The following is a 22,760-nucleotide window of genomic DNA, read 5'->3' as shown; positions in this document are numbered from 1 at the left end:
TGCAATAAAGTGGTCACATATCTGAATTGGAGTATGTGATAATATGCTTTTTATTGGGGTAGTTTAGTTGCTTTTTGTTTCTCTCTTTTGTTCAATAGCTTTCCAAAAGTTGACAAACTGCACTTATGTGAGCTACCTTTTCTTTTCTTACTAAAGCTATATATATATATAATGATGATTAATTAGTACAACGTAGAGCGCTTTAATTAATTAGTTCCCATAATATTTTTCTTCCCTATAGTTGTTCTTTATTATGGTACCTATATATACATGTATAGATACATGTTGAGCACGTTACTTACATCAAAAAATTATATTTGGATCATTTGAATTTCTCATGAAGATAAACGAACAGCATATGAACGTATTATATACGTTATATGTATAAAATTATTATACAAATTATGAGTATTTTTAGAAGAATATTTTTCTTATACATGCTGTGTCTATTAAAGTAAAATGTAGTGTGAAATATTAATCTAAATAGATTAGAAGCTAAATGAAGATGCTTTAATAAGTCAAAATTTATTTTGTGCGTCATATTTTTTTTATCGTTATATCGATTCAATCAATATATTAATATATTAAAACCAGTAAACAAGAAACACAACAACTCTCGATTCAATCAATATATTAATATATTAAAACCAGTAAACAAGAAACACAACAACTCTCGATTCAATCAATAAATTAATATGACTGTAATAAATTATAACAACTCATATAAAATGACACAAATACCCACACATTAGGACTGAAGCCGACTTTGAAGACGTTTTTATATGCCAAAATTATTTTGTACGTCAGATTTCGATAAACAAGTTTTTGTAGATCTACTATTTTATTTAATAGCCTTTCTGGGATGGGCTTTACATTGTTGATTGGGCCTTTCGGCCCAACTTATGATGGGCTTCGACGGGCCAAGCCCAAAATCCTTCAATACCCAAGCCCAATCATTATGAATTATGGACTATGAATTTTATTATGAAGATTAGCTGAACAGTGTAATGATGAGTGGGCCGACTATAGATATATAGACTCCAGCCCACCAGATGACTTGATTAGGAGTGGCAAACGAGTCGAGTCGGCTGGCGAGCTTCACGAGCTGACTGGACTTTCAGATTGACTCGAGCTCAAAAAAGTTCGAGCTCGAGCTCAATTCCCCCCTGCTTTTTCTATTTTATTTTATTTTTATATATTTTTTATTTTTTAAAATTTTATATATTTAATTTTATTTTTAATACTTTATCAATTTTATAGTCAAAATTTATCATATATTATAATTATTAATTATTATCATATATTATAATTATTAATTATTATCATATATTTTATTTGGATAATAATAAATTATGCTAACTTTTACTTATACATTTTAATCTTTATACAAAATAAATTTAATTAACAACTTAATAAATTATAATATTTTTTATAAAATTATTATTTAATATGACACCTATAAACTTTATGTTATATTTTAATATATATTTATATTGTATTATACTTTTTTTAAACTAACAATTAATTCACTTATGACTTTTTTTATCTATTTTTGAGTTTTATATTTATATCAAGATACATACAATGAATTATGCAATCTATTTTATTACTTATAAATTATGTCAAAATTTAGTAATTTTTATGAATTAATTTAAAAATAATGATATTAATAATAATGACGATGGAATAATTTTAATTATTCTAATTATTATTTTATTATATATAATGAGATCAAAAAGTTTAATCAACAATTACGAAATCTTAAATCTAGGCACCTGATTTATACCAAATTCAAATATATATATATATATATATATATATATAACACTATGTCCATTAGATCATATCAGACGGTATGATTTAAAATTTTATGCCTGATTCAACGATACACTGTCTTGAATGATTACTCTTATGTTTCGAGTACGATATCTCGATATCCATATGTCCAATAAGTCTAAAACTTTATCAAATATATTTTTTTATAAATTTGATCATATCTAACGGTTTGATCTGGATTTTAATAACCCAATTAACCTATGTTGTTCAACAATATAAGATGATAATTACATCAATGTAATACTAACATTTATAAACGTATAAATTTATTGCAGATTGTGAACATATATGAATCTCAACTATAAAATATTTTTATGTATTCAAATGCATTATTCCAGATAATTGATACTTTTTTATAATTTTAAATTATTTAGTATGTATTTTTTTTGGTTTATTTTATTAATTGTATTGCTACTAAGCTAATTAGTAGTATATATATATAACAATAAATTAAAATATCATACTATATTTTGCTATATTTATAACATAGTATGCATTATGCGATCTATTTTATTACTTATAAATTTATGTAAAAATTTGGTGATTCTCATGATTTAATATAATAATAATAATAATAATAATAATAATAATAATAACAACAACAACAACAATAAATAAATAAATTAGCTCGATCTCGAGCTCATCGGGTAAGAATTAAGCACGAGCTCGAGTTCACAAAAAAAGGTCGAGCTCAACTTGTTTACACCCTTAGACTTGATAATAAAAAGTAGAGTAATTACAACAAATTTTCATAAAGTTTAGTATAATTATAAATATCTCTTATTATTTGAAAAATTATCAATACCCGTAATTTTAATGATCATCTAACAATCAGGCAAATCCATTAGTCTCTGTTGTATTTTCATTTATTTATTGTATTGAACTAACTAAAATACTCTTGTAAACTATAAATTATATGTGACACCCCCTCCCTGATCACATTCAATTACCCTAACAAACTCATAGTTAGCCCGACAATATTTATATCAACTGCAAATGAAAAAAAATACGTCAAACCTTTGCATTATTATATGTATGTAGCTAGAGCTTCCGACTTAAAATGACACTATTGACCACCTATACGGCTAACAGTTGGTTTAAGATTTATTTCCTGAAAAGTACGTGGCAAATAGTAAGTTGCCAACTCAGTAAGTATTAACTAATCTATCTCTCTCTCTATATATACACTTATTGGCACTTATAGTACATGACCAATTTCATTCTGCGACAACAATCGACTAGTATTCATTCTATAATCACGAAGTACAGAATTTCAATCATACCAATCAATTGATACTTGTCACACAATTTCATGGAATCACGAAGTAATAATATCAATAAACATGCGAAACCAATACTAAAATCAAACACTATCCACAACACAATTCATACGTTATTATCGTTTAATTCTTTTAATTATTAATTATTTTCTTTTGGCCACCACTTGACCTAATTGAATTATATTTAATGATTTTGCCAGCTCTTATCATCTCAATCAATATGATACAATCATTAGCATTGTATGTGATATCCTCACACTGGCCAAGTGTATAGCAATTCCAGCACAACCACATCATACCGAACCTGGCACCCCCACACCACCTCAGTGTTAGTTAACAACACCAGGATATTCCCCGCTACCCGAAATACTCCAGTACCCTTCGCGCCATGGTACCTAATTATATATTCATTTTTCGCATATCATATATCGCATTATCATGACAACATATAGCTCGTCATCAATCACAATCGTAAATTGTTGAATATGCGCTAGGTTAGGTAAATCTTTTTATCTCAATATTCATTCATGTTTTATCAATTCCATCTTTCCACTCCGTTCGACACTCATCTCAGTGTATCATTTGCACGATGACAACTTTACAATTTGATTCCAGTCAATCATCTAATAAAAACGTGTCACAATCATTTACAACAACTCTATCGTTCATCTTTATTCAAGGATCAAATCAAAGTATATCACAATTATTCACTTTATGTATCACACTCTACCATAGACAAAGCATATAACCACTATTTCACATGACAACAATGTAATCCAGTTAAATACACAATAATTTCTAATCAAGTTCACATATAAACAAGTGGATACATGTATATGGATCCGATTGTATTAATTGAACCACTATTTCTAACACAAGTATTTTATTATAGAACGCGACGACAAAATAGAGGGTTGAGCAGCTCCTTGTGTTAATTGAATTATTTTGAAATTTGAGGTAAGTATAATTAATTGGAGCTATATATATGTATTTACTTATCTATATGGGAACTTGATTAGAAATTGTTGTGTGATGGCCTACCCACCCCACTTTCATCATATATATATTTATTATATATAATTTTTATTTTAATTTTTTTTAAAATACTCATCACGTCCTATTTGATTTTTCGATTAATATAATTTGCTTCAAATATTTTTATTTGCCTTGTCTAGTTTTTTAAAAATAAAAAATATAATAAAAACAAAATAAACAATTTTAACTCTCTATTTAAAAATCTTATAATTTTATCAATAACTAAAAATTTTTTTATAATTTTTTAAATAATAATAAGAAATTTGTACTTATATTCAACCGTAATTATATTAAACTTTAGAATAAAAATCTAGAAAAGGGTCTTCAGACATTGGTCCAGTTGTAGCAACTGTCAAGAGTTCCAGGATTCTTTTCTCAGTTCTCCACCAAGATACTCTGAAACACGCAACAGACTTAGCCACCACAGAGCTAAAGATTCATGTGGGCCATCATCACTCCTCATTCTCCAATTTTCTTATTTTTTTTATAGATACACAGACCCAGAAACGTTGTTCCAAGAGACGCACAATCTCCATGGAGGCCGTGAGGTCGAATCTTGATTGTAATACTCTGTCAGCACTATCTCGGGTCTCCAAGTTTTCCTCAAAACCCACATCCAGACTGTTGTTTTCTTGCCCTTTATCGAGATCAAACACCTGGAGGAAGAGGGATTTGGGGCTGAAGATTGTTGGGTGTTTGGACCAGAAAAGGGTCGTCTCAGAAGCCAAGAGTGAATTTTTATTAGCTCTGAATGGAGATTTAGTTAAAAGTGTTGGTCGAGTAGTGCTTGGTTTTGCTGCTGCCGTGTCTTTGTGTTGTGATTCGCCGGCTTTCGCAGAGTCTCTCACTGTCGCTTTCCCTGTTTCTCACACGCGTGAGGTGATCATGTTTTTTCATGGCATTTTGCGGTTTTAGTTCATGTTATTACAGTTTAGTTGAGATTGTTTTTGGCAGGTGAATACTGTTCAAAGAACTCTAGTGGAGGCATGGGGATTGATTAGAGAGACTTTCATAGATCCAACTTTCAATCATCAGGGTAAGAAGAGAAAAAAGCCCCTTTTACAATTTATGGTGATAGGAAGAGAAAATGAGGTTTAAAGTTTGTGGTCTTGAATCATGACTTGAAACTATGATCAATACTATGTTTTCAGTTACACTCTATGTATGCTCCTGTTTGAGTTAATTTGTCTTGAACAGGTGAAGACTCAGAGATTTTTGTTGTATGTTTACTCGAAAAGCAAATGGATTAGAATCATTGTTGTAAGGATATGCTGATTTGAAGGGACCTATTTACAGATTGGGACTTGAAACTGCAGCAGACAATGGTGGAGATGTTTCCACTGAGATCAGAAGATGCAGCATACAACAAAATCAAGGGGATGCTTTCCACTCTTGGAGATCCTTTTACGCGCATAATCAGTCCGAAGGTATTACATGTTTTTTTGGACAAGTTTTCTTATCGTCCACGCATTGTTATCTATTGAACTGATTCTTTTGAGATTTGAGCTATAGCACATGATTGCAGGCTGAGGTCTGATGGCTACTTATTGTTATGTGCAGGAATATCAAAGTTTTAGAATAGGAAGCGATGGAAACTTGCAGGGCGTTGGCTTATTCATCAACGTTGAACCAAAGACTGGGCACCTGGTGCGTAGACACTTGATAATCAATCAGTTGATTCTTAGACACTTGACAATCAATCAGTTGATTCTTAGACACTGCCAATGCTCATGCATATTTTATTGCTCTAAGCCTCTGTTTATTTCGTTTCAGGTTGTGTTATCATGCATCGAGAACAGCCCAGCTGCACGTGCTGGTATACACGAAGGAGACGAGCTAATGGAAATAAATGGTACTTACCTGCTAAACTTCTGATGTTGTCAATACGCAGATTGAGGAGAAAAGAAGTTCAACACTTAGCATTGGATCAAACTTGAACCTAAAAATGATTGATTGACACTTTCTTCCGCAATATGTTGAAATAGGCAGTATTGGTATAACTTGTTATATTTTTATTTCCTTATGTTCTTTAATATTATCCTCTACTTTGTAAAGCAATCATCTTTTTCTTGAGACCATCAGGCGAAAGACTCGATGGAGTTGCAAGTGAAGCAGCTGCCCAAAAGCTCAGGGGACGTGTTGGAACAACTGTTACAGTAAAAGTCCACAGTGTGAGCATTGCACGCTTTTCTTGCATGGGATCATATCGTACTTTGAGATGAAAAATTTTGAAAATCGATGCTATTCTGAATCTCTGATTGTTTAACTTTGTTTTATTGTATTATCCAGGTTAATGATTCGGGAAGTTCGTGTATCAGAGAGGTATAGATCTAGTAATTCTGATTGATACATTAAGATGTCAATGTTGGTATGCCGTCAACTATAGCTCATTTGTTGAAAAATCTAATTTTCTGAAGGTTAAAATACCTCGTGAAGTTATTAAGCTTTCGCCCATATCTAGTGCCATCATTCCTCACAAAGCGCCTGACGGGCATCTTTCAAAGACCGGATATGTAAAGTTGTCAACCTTTTCTCAGGTACTTTCTACGTATGAAGTTTTCTTAAGCTATCTTTTCTCCACATGAGATTGAGAAAGATTATCAACTGTAGACTTTTTTTCTGAATATTATCAATCGGTAAATAGTGATTCAAGAAGAATTAACTTTGCCCTAAATATGACAGACTGCTGCCGTGGAGATGGAAAACACGGTCCATGAGATGGAGAGTCAAGGTGTCCAATCATACATATTGGATCTCAGAAACAATCCGGTAAGATTTTGTTTCTTCTGTTTGAAACGTAATTTTTCTTGTTTTCCTTTTTGTTAAGCATTTTGATTTCAGTAATGCTCATTCCTCCTTATCACTATCTCCAGGGCGGTTTGGTAAAAGCAGGACTCGACGTTGCTCAGATTTGGCTAGACGGGACAGAGACTCTAGTGAACACTATTGACAGAGATGGCAATATGATACCTATCAGTATGATCGACGGGCATGCTATAACACACGATCCACTAGTCGTCCTTGTAATTTTGACTTAAATCATTGTTTTCTTTTCTTAGATTTCATTCTTGAAACAGTATCTATAACTGTTCTTTTTTCTTCTGAAACAGGTGAACGAAGGGAGTGCAAGTGCAAGCGAGATTCTTGCAGGCGCACTCCACGACAACGGCCGAGCAATCCTGGTGGGGCATCGAACTTTTGGGAAAGGGAAAATACAGGTTTTTGCAACATCATTTTTACATGAAGATCATTTGCTACTCCTCTAAAAGCACCAAGAAAACTTCTTAGTTTAAATTTTTTTACTGCAGAGCGTGACGGAGCTACACGATGGATCGGCCCTTTTCGTTACAGTTGCCAAGTATTTGTCGCCAGCACTTCACGACATCGACCAGGTTGGCATAACACCAGACGTACAATGCACAACTGACTTTCTGAATTCACCAAAAGACTCATTCAAGAACGGGAACTCAGATTCTTCCCTAGAGACCGATTCTTGTATCCTGGTCGCCGAGCATCAGCTTGATGTTCAAGAATCCAAAGGCTCAGCTTCTTGATAAGTGATTATGAGGTAAACCAAGCTCGGTTTCAGCTTGATTAACCTTGAAGATAGCATAAGTTAAAAGCAGCTTGTAGATAAGTTTGTGAATATGTGATGTTAGCCTGATAGCAAAACTTATTGTAAACAGTATCCGGACATATTGGCCTTAGTAAGTTAACCAAAGGGCTTGTCAGAAAATCATCTCTTTGATGTAATGGACAGCATATGATGTTTCTTTATGAAAGGTTATCATCAGTACTTGAATAACAGACTGATGTCTCTTCAGTTAGTTTATCATATGTTAGCTTATTCTAATATTTTCTAATAAATAAAATGGTAAATACCTCTTTAACCAACATAAATATAAGTTGACAAACATCCGGACATCTAATTAAGATTGTAGGAAATGTTGACCTTTTTGCTTGAACTAACTAATTGATAATGTTTTCCACATTGACAGTTTCAATATCGATATCATTTACTATATTTTACTAGTATATTACAAAACATCGAAATCCATAACCTTCTTATTAGTCATGCATCATATCGCATCAGTACAATATTTCGACAATATATATACACGTATAAGAAAGACATAATAAACGACTGACAATCACTCCATCACACCAACAAAGCAATAGCCAAACGTATATACTATATGCATATGCATAGTAAACTCATGACTCAATGCACAAAACTCCGAATTCATTGAGAAAACAAAATAGCAATAAAAGAAAATAAAATCGGCGAAAAGATAAGCGTATCAGAAATTGATAGTCGGAAGGCATTTCCTGCATCCATCGCCGGCAAAGGCGCCATTGCACCATCTTGCGCGGTGACCGTAGACAAAAGTACAATCATCATGGCCAAAAAAATGTAAATGTAGGTGGTAAACTTGCCAAATTGTGACATGTTGAAAAAATCAAAACAAAATGTAACTTAATAATTTGGTAGGGTTGATATATAGGAATTTATAATGAATGTTTTGAAGGGATTTGAGATGTGAAATAGTGTGGAAAAATGTGTGAATTTATATATATGAATGATATAGTAGTAGTGGTCTAAATGTCTTAATCAAAATTCATTTCATTTGTTTGCTACCATATTCATTGCCTTTGGTGTGAAGGTTCATGGGATCCACAAATGTGAGATAAGGTAGGTTATGCATCTCACTCATGTTGAAATTTGACAAATATTGCTTCAAAAGTTTTTGTGGTAACATTAATCCTTAGGTATTCTTTTAATTATGTGTAGGTGAAAATATTTAGGTGTAGGTACTAATACTGGAATAAAATATTATTATGCAGCAAAAATGAAAAAAAGAAAAAACAAGTTATATTTATTAGAGTAAATTACATTGATATTACATGAGGTTAGGTCAAATATACAAATAATTCATATTTTTTCAAAATTATAAATACACCCCTTAAAATTATAACTGTAATTACAACTAGATCTTTTCAAAAACATAACTTATACAAATACTTTATGAAAAAATTACACTAACACCCCTCTGGGGTGTAGTTTTAAAGTTACAAAAGGTAGGAGCTAACCTTAGAAGGAGGTGTCAATATAATTGAACATATTTATTACTTTTGTTGATTTACATATTATTCTGAAAATATATTAGTTTTCTAGATATATGTGTGTGTGTGTGTGTGTGTGTGTGAAAGAATTAGTCTGGATTAAAATAGCTAAGAAATTGTAGGTGTGAAAATGGTGAGGGGGATGGAAGCTGGAGATACCTTGCATGTGTCATGATGGGACTTGTGTCCTTTTTCTTGTCTTCACAATATCATAAACAGGTGAGCCCTCAAATCACTTTTTTTCTTTTTAATTTATGATGATGATGTCAATATTTTATTTCGAAAAATTCATTTATGTTGATCCTTCACAACCTAGCTAACATCAATTATTTCAGAAGTTGACAGGTGGTTACTTGAGCCTGTTGCACATTACTGTTGATGTTTTTCATCAAAAGCTGCCTTCGACAGAGGAAGAAAGGGAGGGAAGAAAAAACATTCGGACATGATTTTTGATAAATGCAATCCTCAAACTCCAATCAAACATTTACTCTTTGGACAAACAATTTATACATCCAAGCTCAACAAATCGTTACAATAAATTACTAGATATGAAGGTCCCTGATCATGTCCAATGCTTAAAACTAGGATTCTTTAGCAAACTTCTGTGCATTCATTAAGCTTTTTGTCAGCCATATTGCTGTTTCTCTGGAAGAGACAGTGTCGTCACCGAACGGTTTCAGCACACCAGAGAGCTCATCATATTTGTCCTGTTTCAGCAGTCTTGCACATAATTCAAGCAAGGACTCTAATGCGTCGGCTCTCTGTCCTCCTGGAATTTCCGGCTCACCTTTGTTCTCATCACTGTCAGCTGCAGCTTCTGTGTTTAACGACAGATTGTTGGTGATAGCTTGATTCATTAGTTGAGTTTCTTCTTTCTCAGCCTGCATTGGCTCACTTGCAACCTCCTCTTTGATTTTCACTGTATCCTTGTCTGGGCAATTTTTGGGATCTTCAGCATCAGGTGCCAATCCTGAACATTCACCAGAATTTTCCTCCACACTCAATGAGCTTCTTGGTTCTGCATCAACTTCGGATCTTACCTTGTCATTGGTCAATGTGACGTTTGCATCAAAAAGAGACAAAAAGTTGCTGCTACTAGTTGTACCAGGTGTGCCTGTTTTGCTGCAAGTCTGATGAGCAGTATCCTTTGACTTTATTTCTGTTTCCTCAGCGACACAGGAAGTGCACAGAGGCTCTTTATCCACTGTATTATCACTCTCCAGGTCGGATTTCTCTGACTTTGCGACGAGCTTGGAAGAGTACTTGTCTTGTTCTTCAGGTAGTGCATTTAGAGGTAGAGTCGAAGCATCCATCGTGTTGAGGCTTTCTTTAGGTGATGAAGAATCGTAATTCTCCCGATCATCTCCATTGCAAGCAGTTGTCTCACTTGTGTCCCCACTCTTTGAATCTTCACTGTCATGAGAAATTTCTCCCAAATAGCTCGTGGGATCAACCCTCTTAGTCTCGAGTTGCTCTTCTATTGAGATGTCATCGTCCAACAAACTTGGATATGGCGCATCAGTATTTTCCTCAAACAGCGGAAGCAAATCCCTCTGTTTCAGTTTCAGCTCTCTTTCTTTAGAGTCTTTACTGCCTCCAGAAGTTCCAGGTGACGGTTTTCTTGTTCTCTCATTTGTGGTCTTGGGAGAGGGAGACTTCACAGGGAGAAACACAGTGGACGGGTTGTGACACCGGAGGAGGAATGGTTGCAAATGTGGGTGTCGTAATAGCTCGGCAGCCTATCATGTGCATATCTATATATATCAACGACAAAGTTTGTTGCGTGAGTAAAAAAGGGTGAAGAAGTATGAACTTACAGTCGGTCTGTGTTCTGGGCTCTTCCTTAGCATGCTCTTCATGATCTGTTTTCTGGAGATTATTAAAATCATTATACGTAATTTTGTAATTTCTGCAATGAAATAAACAGAAATTTTCACTGCTAATCCATAAGGAATGTAGACAAGACTTACAGGGTGGAAGAGTATACAATCGGCAGTGGGGAGATCAAAGATCTGTTTATCTTGTTGATAAGTCCAGCCATATCCTATTTTGTTCAAATCTTCTAACTTTAGTATAGTAACGAGAAGGCGAATAATTCAAAAATCATCAAATCTATATGTAAAACAAATGGTTGAACTTACAGGCGCTCTAAATGCTTGGTGGTGTGCAGCAATCTCAAATATACAGCAACCTAGAAATAGGAAACAAGGTACTTTCAGAAACGAGAACATGAAAAGTATCAACTTACAGATTCATAAGATTTAAATCATCACCTAGTGACCATATGTCTGATTTATAGCCGTATGGAGTATCTGCAAGAAGCTCCGGACACATGTAGTTTGGGGTGCCGACAACCTAGTTTGAGGCGGAGAAGTTATTGACTAATATTTGTGGAAATATTAGGGTGAGAGTATCATTAAGACACGAACCTCGAGTTATGACATTATCAACATACGTCTTTAATATAATGCAGTGGTAAAATGTAAAAGCTCAAATCATTATATAACCATACCGACGATGCACGACCTTCCTCATTGAGAAGCTTTGCTAATCCAAAATCACCTGTAAATTAGATGTAGTGAGCAAACTGAAGAAAAATATGACGAATTAATATAAGTTGTTGTAAGGACTTGCTTTTGGCCTTCTTACCAAGATGGACGTCATTTTCCTTTGTGAGGAATATGTTAGATAACTGGAAATAAGAAAGGGGTTTGTTATCAAACAATTAAATTATATATACAGCAAGTTCATTACATGATGACTGTAGATCAAACCTTGATATCCCTGTGAAGGACACGATTGGAATGAAGATAGTCAATAGCTAATAGCAACTGAGTCAGCCATCTGCACATTTTCTGGGGCACAGGCAAGAACATTTAACACTCGATGTGAATTAGCCATGCGCAGATAAGAAAGGGTTTTATACTAATATCTATGAGATTACCTCCTCTGGGAAATATCCTCCTCTCGTCTTCCTCATAATCTCGGATCTACATATTGAAAATAAGAAGATAAATGGAATATTCAGCAAGATTCAACTTTTCCTAAAGCTTGTTTACTTCCAGACTTCTCTTTTCCTCTCCCCTTCGTCCATAAGGAAGATAAAATTTTCGACTTGATGATAGAAATTATAGGACATCCCCCAGTATATTGGACAATAAAATACATATATAATGTAGAAGCTTGTCCAGTTACTATTTGCATATGACTGAGTTCGAGTTCAGCTTAACTTACATATTTCCAACTTCACAATAGTCGGTCACGATGCATATACAGCTTCCCTGCAGAATAATGAAAATGAGAGGATTTCTTTAGCATCAGTTTCAGGCCACCTATATCAGACATTTATACAACCTAAAAGCTACAGGAGTAGCTTTCGACCAAGAAATCAAGACTAATAAACAACAGAATACCTTATCCACCCAAACATCTTTATATTCAAGAATGTATGGATGCCGCAGTTTTGCAATTAAATTCATCTGCAACAAAGATAGGCACACATTATACAATGTTGAAGAACAATGACAAACGAATTATTTCTTCTAGGTCTCCCTCCTATCTAGTCTTGAAACATTACTGCTGGAGCCAGAACTCAAAGCTAAAGAAGAATTTCACCAAGATACATGACTAATTGATTTTCGAAATAAAAAATGGTATGCAGCTTACTAAAAGTTGGATATTAAGCAAGAAATATTATTGGGAGAATAATGACTTTGGTCCATGTCAAAGACTATGAATCTCTTCTCTATGTACAAAGATTGAAAAAAAAATTATTCTCAATGAGCAGACTTGTTATTGCAGTAACTGCAGTGGCGTTTTTCTTTCCTTTCACCGAGGAACAACTATGAAAAGAGTCCTTGCGAGTGTTGGAAAATAACTTAGCATAAGGACTTTTGTGCTCATAGAACTAACTCCAAACAGTCGTTATAACAACTTTATGTTAGTAAGACTTGCAATATAAATACACAAACGGTGATCAGAGTTGCCAATCATGAAAAGTGGATAGAGAACAGAACAAGATAGAGTATGATTTGCTATAATTTCTAAAGCACATCCAATAACTTTTTTCCCCCGACACCCTACAACATAAGTCTTTAAACTAACCTCCTGGTACGCTGTGCGCCTGAACTTCTCTGTCTGCTTAGAGAGACGAATTTTCTTCAGCACATACCTGCAAGAGATGACAGAAACTAATACTGAATCTCCACTCAGAGTTCATATACCGGTAAAGAAACAATGCTTTTCAGCATTTCATCTAGTTCATGAAATCGAGCTCATTAACAATTCACCAGCTAAAGATGATTCCATACCATTTCTTTAATATATGCATGAGTTCAGTTTCTGATGTACTCAGATGCCCAGAAAATATCATCCCACAAGAGGAATACAGTTGAGAGAATTTTCAAAGTTATACAAGCAGCCCTTCAGCTGAATTCCACTACCCTGTAAATACACCTATAGCATGACTAAGCTCCTAAAACTCTCACACACAAGCAACAGAGCCAAACGCAAACCCCAAGTAAAAAGTAAATTACAATTCAAAATTCAAATTCTACAATTTTTATGCATGCAAAGCCGTCAAGAAAGCTTGAACTAGAAATTCTTACTTCTTATTCTGAGGTTTATGGAGCACAAGAAACGTAGCTCCAAAACCACCTCTACCAATCTGCTCTATCACTGCATAATCTTCCATCTTGGACTTAGAATCACCATTTTCTGTCTCCATCAACCCCTTCAAACCCAAAATCTTCACATGGGTCATCCTATTTTGAGCTAAAGATTCAATCTTAAGTAAAGATTAATAACATATAGAACTCACCCAGCTCCAATTTCACCAGAAACTTGGAATTTTGCAGGAGCACAGACTCCACAAGACCAAGAAAAAGCAAATCTTGAGGTATATACAGCAGAGTCAAGCGGATGACCCTTTCAAAGCTCAGTTCTTGAATTCACTGAGAGTAATTATGGCTCTCTCAGACGCCTTCAAAAATCGAAACTGAAGTTGTGAAGTTCTTTATTGCACAGTTATGACACCAGCGTAGAGTGTGTGGGGGGTGGGGGTGGTGTTGTCCTGGGGAGGAGACACAGTCAGGCAGAGAATTAGAAGCATAATTATATAGTAATTAAAGAATTTGGCACTACAACCCCAATGCTTAACCAACAAATTCTACTATAGTTATGGACAAAGCTAATCCACCTGGTTAATTAAAGAACAAAAGAAGACAACCGAGTTTTGAGGGGTCAGAGTAGGAAAGCAAAGAAAATTCTTAGACAGATTTACTCCAATCAAATCAATCACATACATCCGTAATTCATTTATTATGTGATTAATTACTTTCTATAAATTACACGCGAATCACAATTTTTAAAAAGCAAAAACAAACAGCTTCATAAGTATGCAATAAAATGAGTGTTTATTTATTAACCTTGGCAAAATAATAGTTCTGTCCAAATTTCTTTGTTCATCATTCGTACTTGTAAGAAATTTGGTCTGCTAGAATCAACTTTTGTTGTATTTAGAGAACCATTTTAGAACAATGATAATGAAGCCACCACTACCACCCTCAGTCCTCTCCTCACCTAAAAGTTTCCTCAATTTCAGACATCAGCCAAATTCAGGCACTTCTTATCTGATTCTCAAATTATGCCATCATGGCATCTTGATTTTGATTGCCAGAAGATTTTTACCCAATTAGGTTCGTGAAGTGGGGATGCCAAACCTATTGCAAAGGTGGCCAAACCCCAGTAGTTTGTTAGGATCTTTGAAATCTTGAACAACAACAACGATACATAAATCTAATTGTGTGTAGTAATAAAATACATTGTAGATTATCATGCACTTTATAGAAATAAATATAAAAAATTACAATAAAATTTTCTAAAATTTGATATAATTACAAATTTTTCTTGACGATTGATGCAAAAGTAGATGCGAGTATTATAGTTTATCAAAAGGGTGATAAGGGGCAATGAAGCAAACCCCACCATTACTGCCCATAATATTAAAAGTTAAAGGATGTGAATATATATATTCCCAAATTATGCATTCTTGATGTGTACGGATAAATGCAATTTGTGAAGGACCACATATTTAATTAGGGATAATTCTATGCCGGAATTATTGAAATTAGATGCACGTATTGTTGACTACACTCCTTAACTACCTCATTTCTCCATCCCACTAAATGCAATTGACGCTTTTGCAGTCTTTTGGAATTTTCTGAGCCCCGAAAATTTCCGCTTTTTTTATTTATATTTATTGTAACTGAGTCGAGGTGAAGAGAAAAGTTCTAAAGGAACGTACTGATTTAGAATGAGGTCTTATGAATAAGTTGGTTATATTATATGTTCAAATTCAATTAGATGTGTGCATGTTATCACGATTTATTGAAATATTGATGCAATTACGTAATTATATTTGGGGGGAAAAAAAAAAGAAAGAAAGGAATTCTTGTAGCAGTTATTTTCTCTATCATATGATTTGAAGTGAAAAAAGAGTGAGAAATGTGTGTGGTGTATAGAACAGTTGTTATGACGGTAGGAAATAGGCTTAATTTGTGTTAGTGGGACACAAGTAATTTGAGGGAGCAGCCCTCAACCTCAAATGCTTGTTGGTGAAACAGTCTCATTTTTCCATGTTTTAATTTGAAAGGTCATATTCATATACATACAACGCAGTTGCGTTCACAAAGAAATAAAAGGGAAAAATTGAAATTCAAGCTGTGTCGGTAGAGTAGGTTGTCTACCTAAACCCCCGACCCCTCTTCTTGTTCATTTTCTTTTAATTGAAGCTTTAATAATGTAATGAATCTTTAATCATGTCTCCATTACAACACCCACCCTTTTAATTGATTCTTTAACTCCAGATGTTTTTTACCTGTAATTTATGTTTTACAGGATTGAAGATCATTATGACAACAACCACCTCCTCCTCCTCAATTGATTGCCTAAAAGGGAAAAAGGTGAGTTCTTGTGTTGTCGGAAGAAGCCTCCAGTTCTTGACTCTAAGGATAAAGAATTCTTCATCAAATCAATTCTGCCATAGTCTTTCATATTCATATCCGGTTGAACACAAGATAATACACAATAAAAAACAGAACAAATTCAAAGTGAATTTTGCTGAATAAATCGATTAACAGATCCATATTTATCATGCTTGTGAAGAACATCAGGTTACAACTTCTTAATTATCAAAGTGTTACTATAGCAAGAAACAAAAGAAGAGCTTCCAAGCCCAACTATTTATCACCATGACTTGCAATCCGGAGTGGAAAGAAATACAAGACCAACTACTACTAGGACAAACCCCTCAAGATTGTCCAGCTTCGACATTCCCAGTATTTAGAGCTAAACTATAGGACTTTAAAGATTAACTATTCACAAAAGAAATATTCGGAATGGTGATTGTAAATGTACATGTTATTGAATTTCGGAAAAAGGTGATCACCTTATGCTCATATGTTGATCATATTGAAGTCTGACTACATGATCTTAACCCCAGATCAATTTATATGATGATGAAAGATATTGTACATGTCCGAAATGCATAGTTGAACAATCAGTGCATATCTCCTGACAAGATACAATTGCCATATAAATGTCTAAATTTGTTCTGGATTGACAGCAATAAAATACTTATACAGTGTTCCACCAAAGAACGGGCAAGAGAGTGTCTTTACAGTGAGTTACTGAATATTTTGTGTAGGATAGGCATGAAATATGTTGGCATGAGAGAAGAAAAAGAGAGGTAATTGGTAGAACATATGGTGCTAACCATATGGAAGGAGAAAGATATTACTTGAGATTGTTATTGAATCATGTAAAGGGACCAACATCATTTGAGACTTCTCTAGTAAATGGTGTGATCTGTTCCGGTTTCAAAGAAGGGAATTCTTAGAATCTGATGAAAGTTTGTTGGAGTGTCTAAATGAAGCAATCACATTTCAGATGCCACATGCATTACGAAGGTCATTTGCCACAATATTAATTTACTATGAACCAACAGAATGCGATGAAACTTTGGGATACATACTTTGAAGCATTATCAGAAGACTTCAAAAGAGTGTCGGGAAATTCAGTTGATTCAAGAATAGAGTTCTTGAATTCTTTGACATCAAATGGCAATGTTGTTATATAAGAAATGTAGACCCCTCTGATGGTTTATGTAATGGGACCAAAATGGTATGCAGAAACTTTGAAGATAACGTTATTCATGCAAAAATTGTTGTTGGACAATATGTCGGAAAACATGTTTTCATCCCAAGAATTCCATTATCACCGGCCGAAAATGAAAGATATCTATTTATATTTAAGAGAAAACAATTGCCCGTGAGACTTTGCTTCGCCATGACCATAAACAAAGCCCAAGGACAAACAATTCCATTTGTTGGTGTTTATTTATGTGAACCTGTGTTCTCTCATGGTCAATTATATGTAGTTTATCTGGAGGAACATCAGTGTCCACACACAAAAGTTGTAATTAAGCCAGACAAGAGAGAAAATGAAGGCAAGGCATGTACGTACAAGGAATATCGTCGTTTTGGGTGCAGGTAATTACTTTTTTTGTTTTAATGCAACAATACTAGCATTTTATATTAACATGACTTAGGCATACTAAGTAATAAGTTTTATGTTTGCACTTCAATATTTACTAATATCATTACCTGTTATACAGATATAATTGGATAGATTGATGGAATATGTGCTGCGAGGTTTTACACTTTAATTAGTAAACATCATTTTCTATAAATTAATCTTTACTTAACAATTTAATTTAAAAATAAAAATAAAATTTTATTTGTTATCTTTAACTCTTTTTCTAATAATGTGGGTTCAAGTGCAATGCAAGCCTTCTTTCCTAGTTTTACTAAAAAAACCATATATAGATATATATCATCCTCAGATACAAAAGAGAAAACAAGTGACCGACCAGATAGATGGTCCACACACACAGCATTTGAAATAATTGCGAATGTTCAATGAGTAGGTGATGAACCGGGCAGAATTGTCGATTTCACGCAGATATTAGGGTCAAAGGGGGAGTAAGACAAGCAGTTGCATTTTGTCCCAAATCCATTACAACTAGATTCAATTCATTTAAGGTCAAATGACCAACCGTGAAGCATAAAATACTATCTTTCTTTTGGACCTACCAAAGGATCTATAAAAAATTAAAGTCTAATCATGATTACAGAAATACTTGCCCAGGAGTGGATGGCATGAAGCATTTCTCATTACAACACTTGGCCAGTTTGCCCTCTATATTGATCACTTGAGCTTTCTTACATGTCACATAAGAAGAGACCTGGAATTGTAGCAGCTATTTAGTTATCCAAATGTCAATCATCACTCGTGAACGAGGCTAAATTCACCAAATGCACAACACGGGTTATTAAAACAAGCACCTAATAAAGACACCAGTTATAAACATCCAGCCAAGTAAGCTCAGTCATCTTTTGCAAGATATCTGATCTAGTCTAGATAGAAAGCAGTTGCCTGGGCTAGCCATTCATACACAAGAGAGCGGCACAAGACATGATACAGAATTACATTAGTATTTTTACAGAGGCAGAGTAGGAGAGCATAAGGTTACAGATTGTCATTACTTTCGTTTAGAAGTTCTTCGGCTTTCAAGTTTCCTTCGAGCAGCTTCAAATTCTTCTTCACTTGGCTCTGGAACTGATTCACCTCCACCATATTTTTGAACAAGAGATGAGAACATAGAATCGATCTTGCCTCTTCTCTCATTTTGCCGTTGACCTATTATTGCATATAAATCTTCTGAATCTTTCTTCGATCTGCGAGGGGTATTGCACAAGTGTTACAGTTTCAAGGCCTCAAATCAAAACCAGAAAAATTAGTGAAGATTCCAGGAAAAGAACAAACACAACTAACTTCTTTCTGCGTTTCAATGGACTGGTAGGAGGCTTTGTTTTAGACACCTTCTTGGCCCATTTCTCGTACGCTTTGGTTGACTCTAAGTCTCCTACAAATTGACATGCACAAAGCAAAAGAATCCATGATAAGTAATTGAAACGCAATGTAAGGGGATAAACAAAGAAACTACCAAGTATAAAACCTTGAAAACAGATAATTAAGTAAATAGCAAAGGCAGTCAAGAATATGAAACCAAATATCAGCTCCATCATTTCCATAATTTCAACTTCTCCTAGGAATGTTGATGGCCAATTAGTAGGAAAATATTACAAAAGGCAATATAATGAAAGCATTAACTTAGAACTACTATAAATTACATCTCTTACCTACTTATCAAGAGCTCTAGAAGTTTAGCCAAGCAAAATATCTAAGACATGATAATTTGGAATGCCAAAACTTGTGCATTGAAAAGAGAGCCAACCTGCAGAAATTGCCTCATCGATGATATCCTTGAACCGATGGGAATCTAGCATAGGGTCAGAGCAAAGCATGCAGCAGAAAAGCCTGAAAACAAATTCAAATTATCATGAAAATGTAAGCAAAGAAATTAAGTAGCCACCATCCATGATGTACCTGTCCATGTTGCCCTTCAATTTTTTGTACAGCTCAAGCAAATCTTTTTTCTCTGACTCAGAGCCTCTGTAGTTTGCTTCAAACTCTTCAATATCAGCCTCTGAGATCTGCAAGAGATGCACAGACTTCATACGACGAACAAAGTACAGTCAGACTGTAACAGAGAAACCTGCCAAATATCACAGAAAAATAACCTTTTTATACATGGCTCTGAAAAATGCCTGCAAATTCTGGATGACATTTCCTGCTAGATCCTGCTAATCATTAAAGAAACGTGAGTATACAGAAGTGGAAGGTGTATCCCTTTTAGAGCATACAAAAAGCAGTGCAATTAGATGATAAAAAAATAGCAGGATGTGCCTGTAAACAGCAAATTGCCCTGATTCTCCTGCATTCTGCAAGAGACACTCCTATGACTTAAATAAAATTGCAAGAACACTTGGAGTCATGACTTACAGCATCATCAACACAGCCAGTCTGGTCATATACTGCACGTTTCTCCACATCACCAAGAATAGATATTACCTTTTGTAGCTGCTGAAATTTTTCTTTGGCCTCCTACAGCAAGAAAACGAATAGTTAAAATCTTGTACACAACCAGAGATATTTGCAGTAAGAGAACCAAATTGAACACGATTGAAACAAGAAAATTACCTCGTCATCAGGATTTTTATCAGGATGTAGGCGGAGTGCCAACTTGTAATAAGCTTTTTTAATTTCCTGCTGGGATGCAGCTTTGTCTACACCAAGAATCTAAAAAGCACAGGATCACTCAATCACACATGCAGATCAATAGTAAGATGAAGGAAAACCAAATTATATACATATAAAATCTCAAAGTTACAGGACCCAGCTCCACATAGATCTTTTATTGGCTAGTTATGGATATAGCAAAGCCAGTAACTCCAAGAGGCAGAGGTATGCTCTTAGAGAATGAAGGTATACCCATGATCTTGATAAATTTATCGACACATGTTGTCTCACTGTTGAATTTCTAATGATTCTTATATGCATGTTATATGTGTGTGCATGAAGTACTTTTTGGAACTTTGAACAATGAAAAGGTAATTCTTTTCTGGAAATATTCTGTGCTATCATAAATAAATGTGTGTTGATGGACATTGTTACCGGATCCAATTGCATGTACAAGAACAAATTTTAAGACAAGAGATACTTGCATCAAGAATGCTATAATTACAACAAAAACATGAAAATTAGTACCTCTTTGTGTTATCATTTTGTGGAGCACAAAACAAAAACAATGTCACCAATATTGTTAGTTATATTAAAAGAACCTTCATTATAATGGTCTATACCAACAATATAATACAGTCTGACCCTGCAACTCCATCACTAGCTTTTACAAGATCCATCTTGAATACCCAACTTGACGACTGATATCAATCTTTAGAGAAAAAGGACATGGAAGCTAAACTGTAACGCCAAACCTTTTCTTCTTAACAACTTTGCATAATCTCTTTAACCAGGTACAATTGTACACCCACATAGAGAATTCAGAAGTTTTTACAAGTTAAAGGGGTATTTTTTATGTCTCTATTAGCCCAATCAATTCCTTAGGTTACAAACGTTTAATGTCTCATGATAGCTTTACTTTTCATGTTTTGGGGTTCCAATATATATCTTTTCTTTTCCTGGTTTTTCTTTTGTTCTCCTTGAGGGTTCAAGCTTAGGAATAATATCCTATTGTTCAGATAATATTAGACTCTTGATACTGTTTTAGTAGTTACTCACTTCTTCTTAAGCTACTTTTCAATCATGTTGGATGGAGATTTCTCACTCCAACATCATCTGAATTGATATCAACTTCGCTACCAACTTCCCAGACAACACGGAGTAAAATAACTCTTCATGTCTAGTAGTGAATTTCCACTCTTAAGTTTAGTCCCGCCAACATTCTCATCGGTATAGCTTTCACAGGCACCATACATGGCAAAATGCACACACACACAAAAAAAAAAAAAAAAGAGATCAAAGCATCTCTTCAGACCTATACCGTATTTAAATTAGATCTTAAGAAAAAATCATAAATCATAAAACTCCCGCTAAGGGGCCAAAAAATAAAAATAAAAAACCGTAAAGAATATACCTCATATAAGCTCTTATCTTTCGAGGATGTAGATCCGTCGAGATATTCCTGATCTTCCTCCATTTCTTCGTCTTCTTCCTCTACATGTTCCTCTAAAACCCTAGCTTTACTCCTCTTCCCCATCCTTGAGAAACTCAGTTCTGAGAGCCACAATAGATTTGAAAAATGAGGCGACAGCCACACACCCAGAGGGGACATGGTATTTATAGGGGACGCGAAATGAGGTTGATTCTTTCCCGCCACATCGCGCCTAATTTTTTCTTGTGTTTGTGCCTTTTGGAATAATTGGGAAATTATATTTTAATTATCCAAAAAAAAAAGTTATTATGTGTTGATATATATACACATGTAAAAATATTTAATATAATAAAATTAAATATATGCTATGTAATATTCATTATATATAAAAAAAAATCTTAAAAGTAGCCCACAACTAAAAAATAAAGTATATTGCATAATATATGAAATACATTAATAATTCATTTACAAAAATCAAGCTGACTTATGAGATCAGCGAGCTGACTCGACTCATTTTACACTTTTTTTTATTGACTGAGTCGATATGTGTTTCAAGTTATTTTATATTTTTATTTTAAATATAATTTTTTAAATCTCGATAAATAATAAAAAATAAATACTCATAAATTTTGAAGTCTAATTTTCTGAAAGAGTTGGGCCAACCCATGGGCCGTATTAATGTTATTTGGCACAATTGGATCCTGAAATGGATGTCATATCTTAATATTAATTAAAAATACTTAAACTGTCGTTTCATGAAGTATGATATAATTATACGTAAAATATTTTTATAATTTTGAAAATTATATTTAGCATTTTTAATATTAATTTTCATTCAATAAATAGATTTT

The 22,760-nt window shown here is 34.0% G+C and overlaps 3 protein-coding genes across 5 annotated transcripts; 1 reads left to right on the top strand and 2 right to left on the bottom strand.

Moving 5' to 3' along the window:
* The first annotated feature begins 4,503 nt into the window (after positions 1 to 4,503).
* Positions 4,504 to 7,958, top strand: LOC105159722 (Peptidase S41 family protein). 2 transcript variants are annotated; one of them, XM_011076898.3, is made up of 12 exons: positions 4,504 to 5,030; positions 5,106 to 5,187; positions 5,448 to 5,578; positions 5,712 to 5,798; positions 5,925 to 6,003; positions 6,234 to 6,322; positions 6,441 to 6,473; positions 6,569 to 6,688; positions 6,834 to 6,920; positions 7,025 to 7,174; positions 7,262 to 7,369; positions 7,460 to 7,958. In XM_011076898.3, the coding sequence occupies exons 1-12, from the start codon at positions 4,686 to 4,688 to the stop codon at positions 7,703 to 7,705; spliced, it is 1,557 nt and encodes a 518-aa protein (XP_011075200.1). In that variant the 5' UTR covers positions 4,504 to 4,685; the 3' UTR covers positions 7,706 to 7,958. The 2 variants fall into 2 exon arrangements, with proteins under 2 accessions (XP_011075200.1, XP_088735707.1); XM_088879581.1 differs by lacking the exon at positions 4,504 to 5,030 and having other exon boundaries at positions 5,100 to 5,187; positions 5,349 to 5,578.
* Positions 7,959 to 9,698: 1,740 nt separating this feature from the next.
* LOC105159721 (serine/threonine-protein kinase Nek6) lies at positions 9,699 to 14,366 on the bottom strand. 2 transcript variants are annotated; one of them, XM_011076897.3, is made up of 14 exons: positions 14,095 to 14,366; positions 13,883 to 14,007; positions 13,380 to 13,446; positions 12,689 to 12,754; positions 12,510 to 12,556; positions 12,220 to 12,265; positions 12,050 to 12,130; positions 11,925 to 11,967; positions 11,788 to 11,837; positions 11,549 to 11,630; positions 11,417 to 11,466; positions 11,246 to 11,319; positions 11,093 to 11,144; positions 9,699 to 11,014 (listed from the first exon to the last, which is right to left on the bottom strand). In XM_011076897.3, exons 2-14 carry the CDS (start codon positions 13,999 to 14,001, stop codon positions 9,857 to 9,859), a joined length of 1,935 nt encoding a protein of 644 aa, XP_011075199.1. In that variant the 5' UTR covers positions 14,002 to 14,007; positions 14,095 to 14,366; the 3' UTR covers positions 9,699 to 9,856. The 2 variants fall into 2 exon arrangements, with proteins under 2 accessions (XP_011075199.1, XP_088735706.1); XM_088879580.1 differs by lacking the exon at positions 14,095 to 14,366 and adding an exon at positions 13,586 to 13,718.
* A 4,297-nt stretch (positions 14,367 to 18,663) lies between these two features.
* On the bottom strand, positions 18,664 to 22,162 carry LOC105159720 (chaperone protein dnaJ 6). The gene is made up of 8 exons (XM_011076896.3): positions 21,892 to 22,162; positions 20,439 to 20,537; positions 20,241 to 20,342; positions 19,979 to 20,038; positions 19,785 to 19,891; positions 19,633 to 19,715; positions 19,170 to 19,260; positions 18,664 to 19,072 (listed from the first exon to the last, which is right to left on the bottom strand). The coding sequence occupies exons 1-8, from the start codon at positions 22,087 to 22,089 to the stop codon at positions 18,877 to 18,879; spliced, it is 936 nt and encodes a 311-aa protein (XP_011075198.2). The 5' UTR covers positions 22,090 to 22,162; the 3' UTR covers positions 18,664 to 18,876.
* Between the last annotated feature and the right edge of the window lie 598 nt (positions 22,163 to 22,760).

Source organism: Sesamum indicum, linkage group LG4 (assembly GCF_026168435.1).
Source record: "Sesamum indicum cultivar Baizhima isolate 11 linkage group LG4, ASM2616843v1, whole genome shotgun sequence".
Taxonomy (NCBI): domain Eukaryota; kingdom Viridiplantae; phylum Streptophyta; class Magnoliopsida; order Lamiales; family Pedaliaceae; genus Sesamum; species Sesamum indicum.
This window is presented reverse-complemented; position numbering and strand designations above follow the sequence as displayed.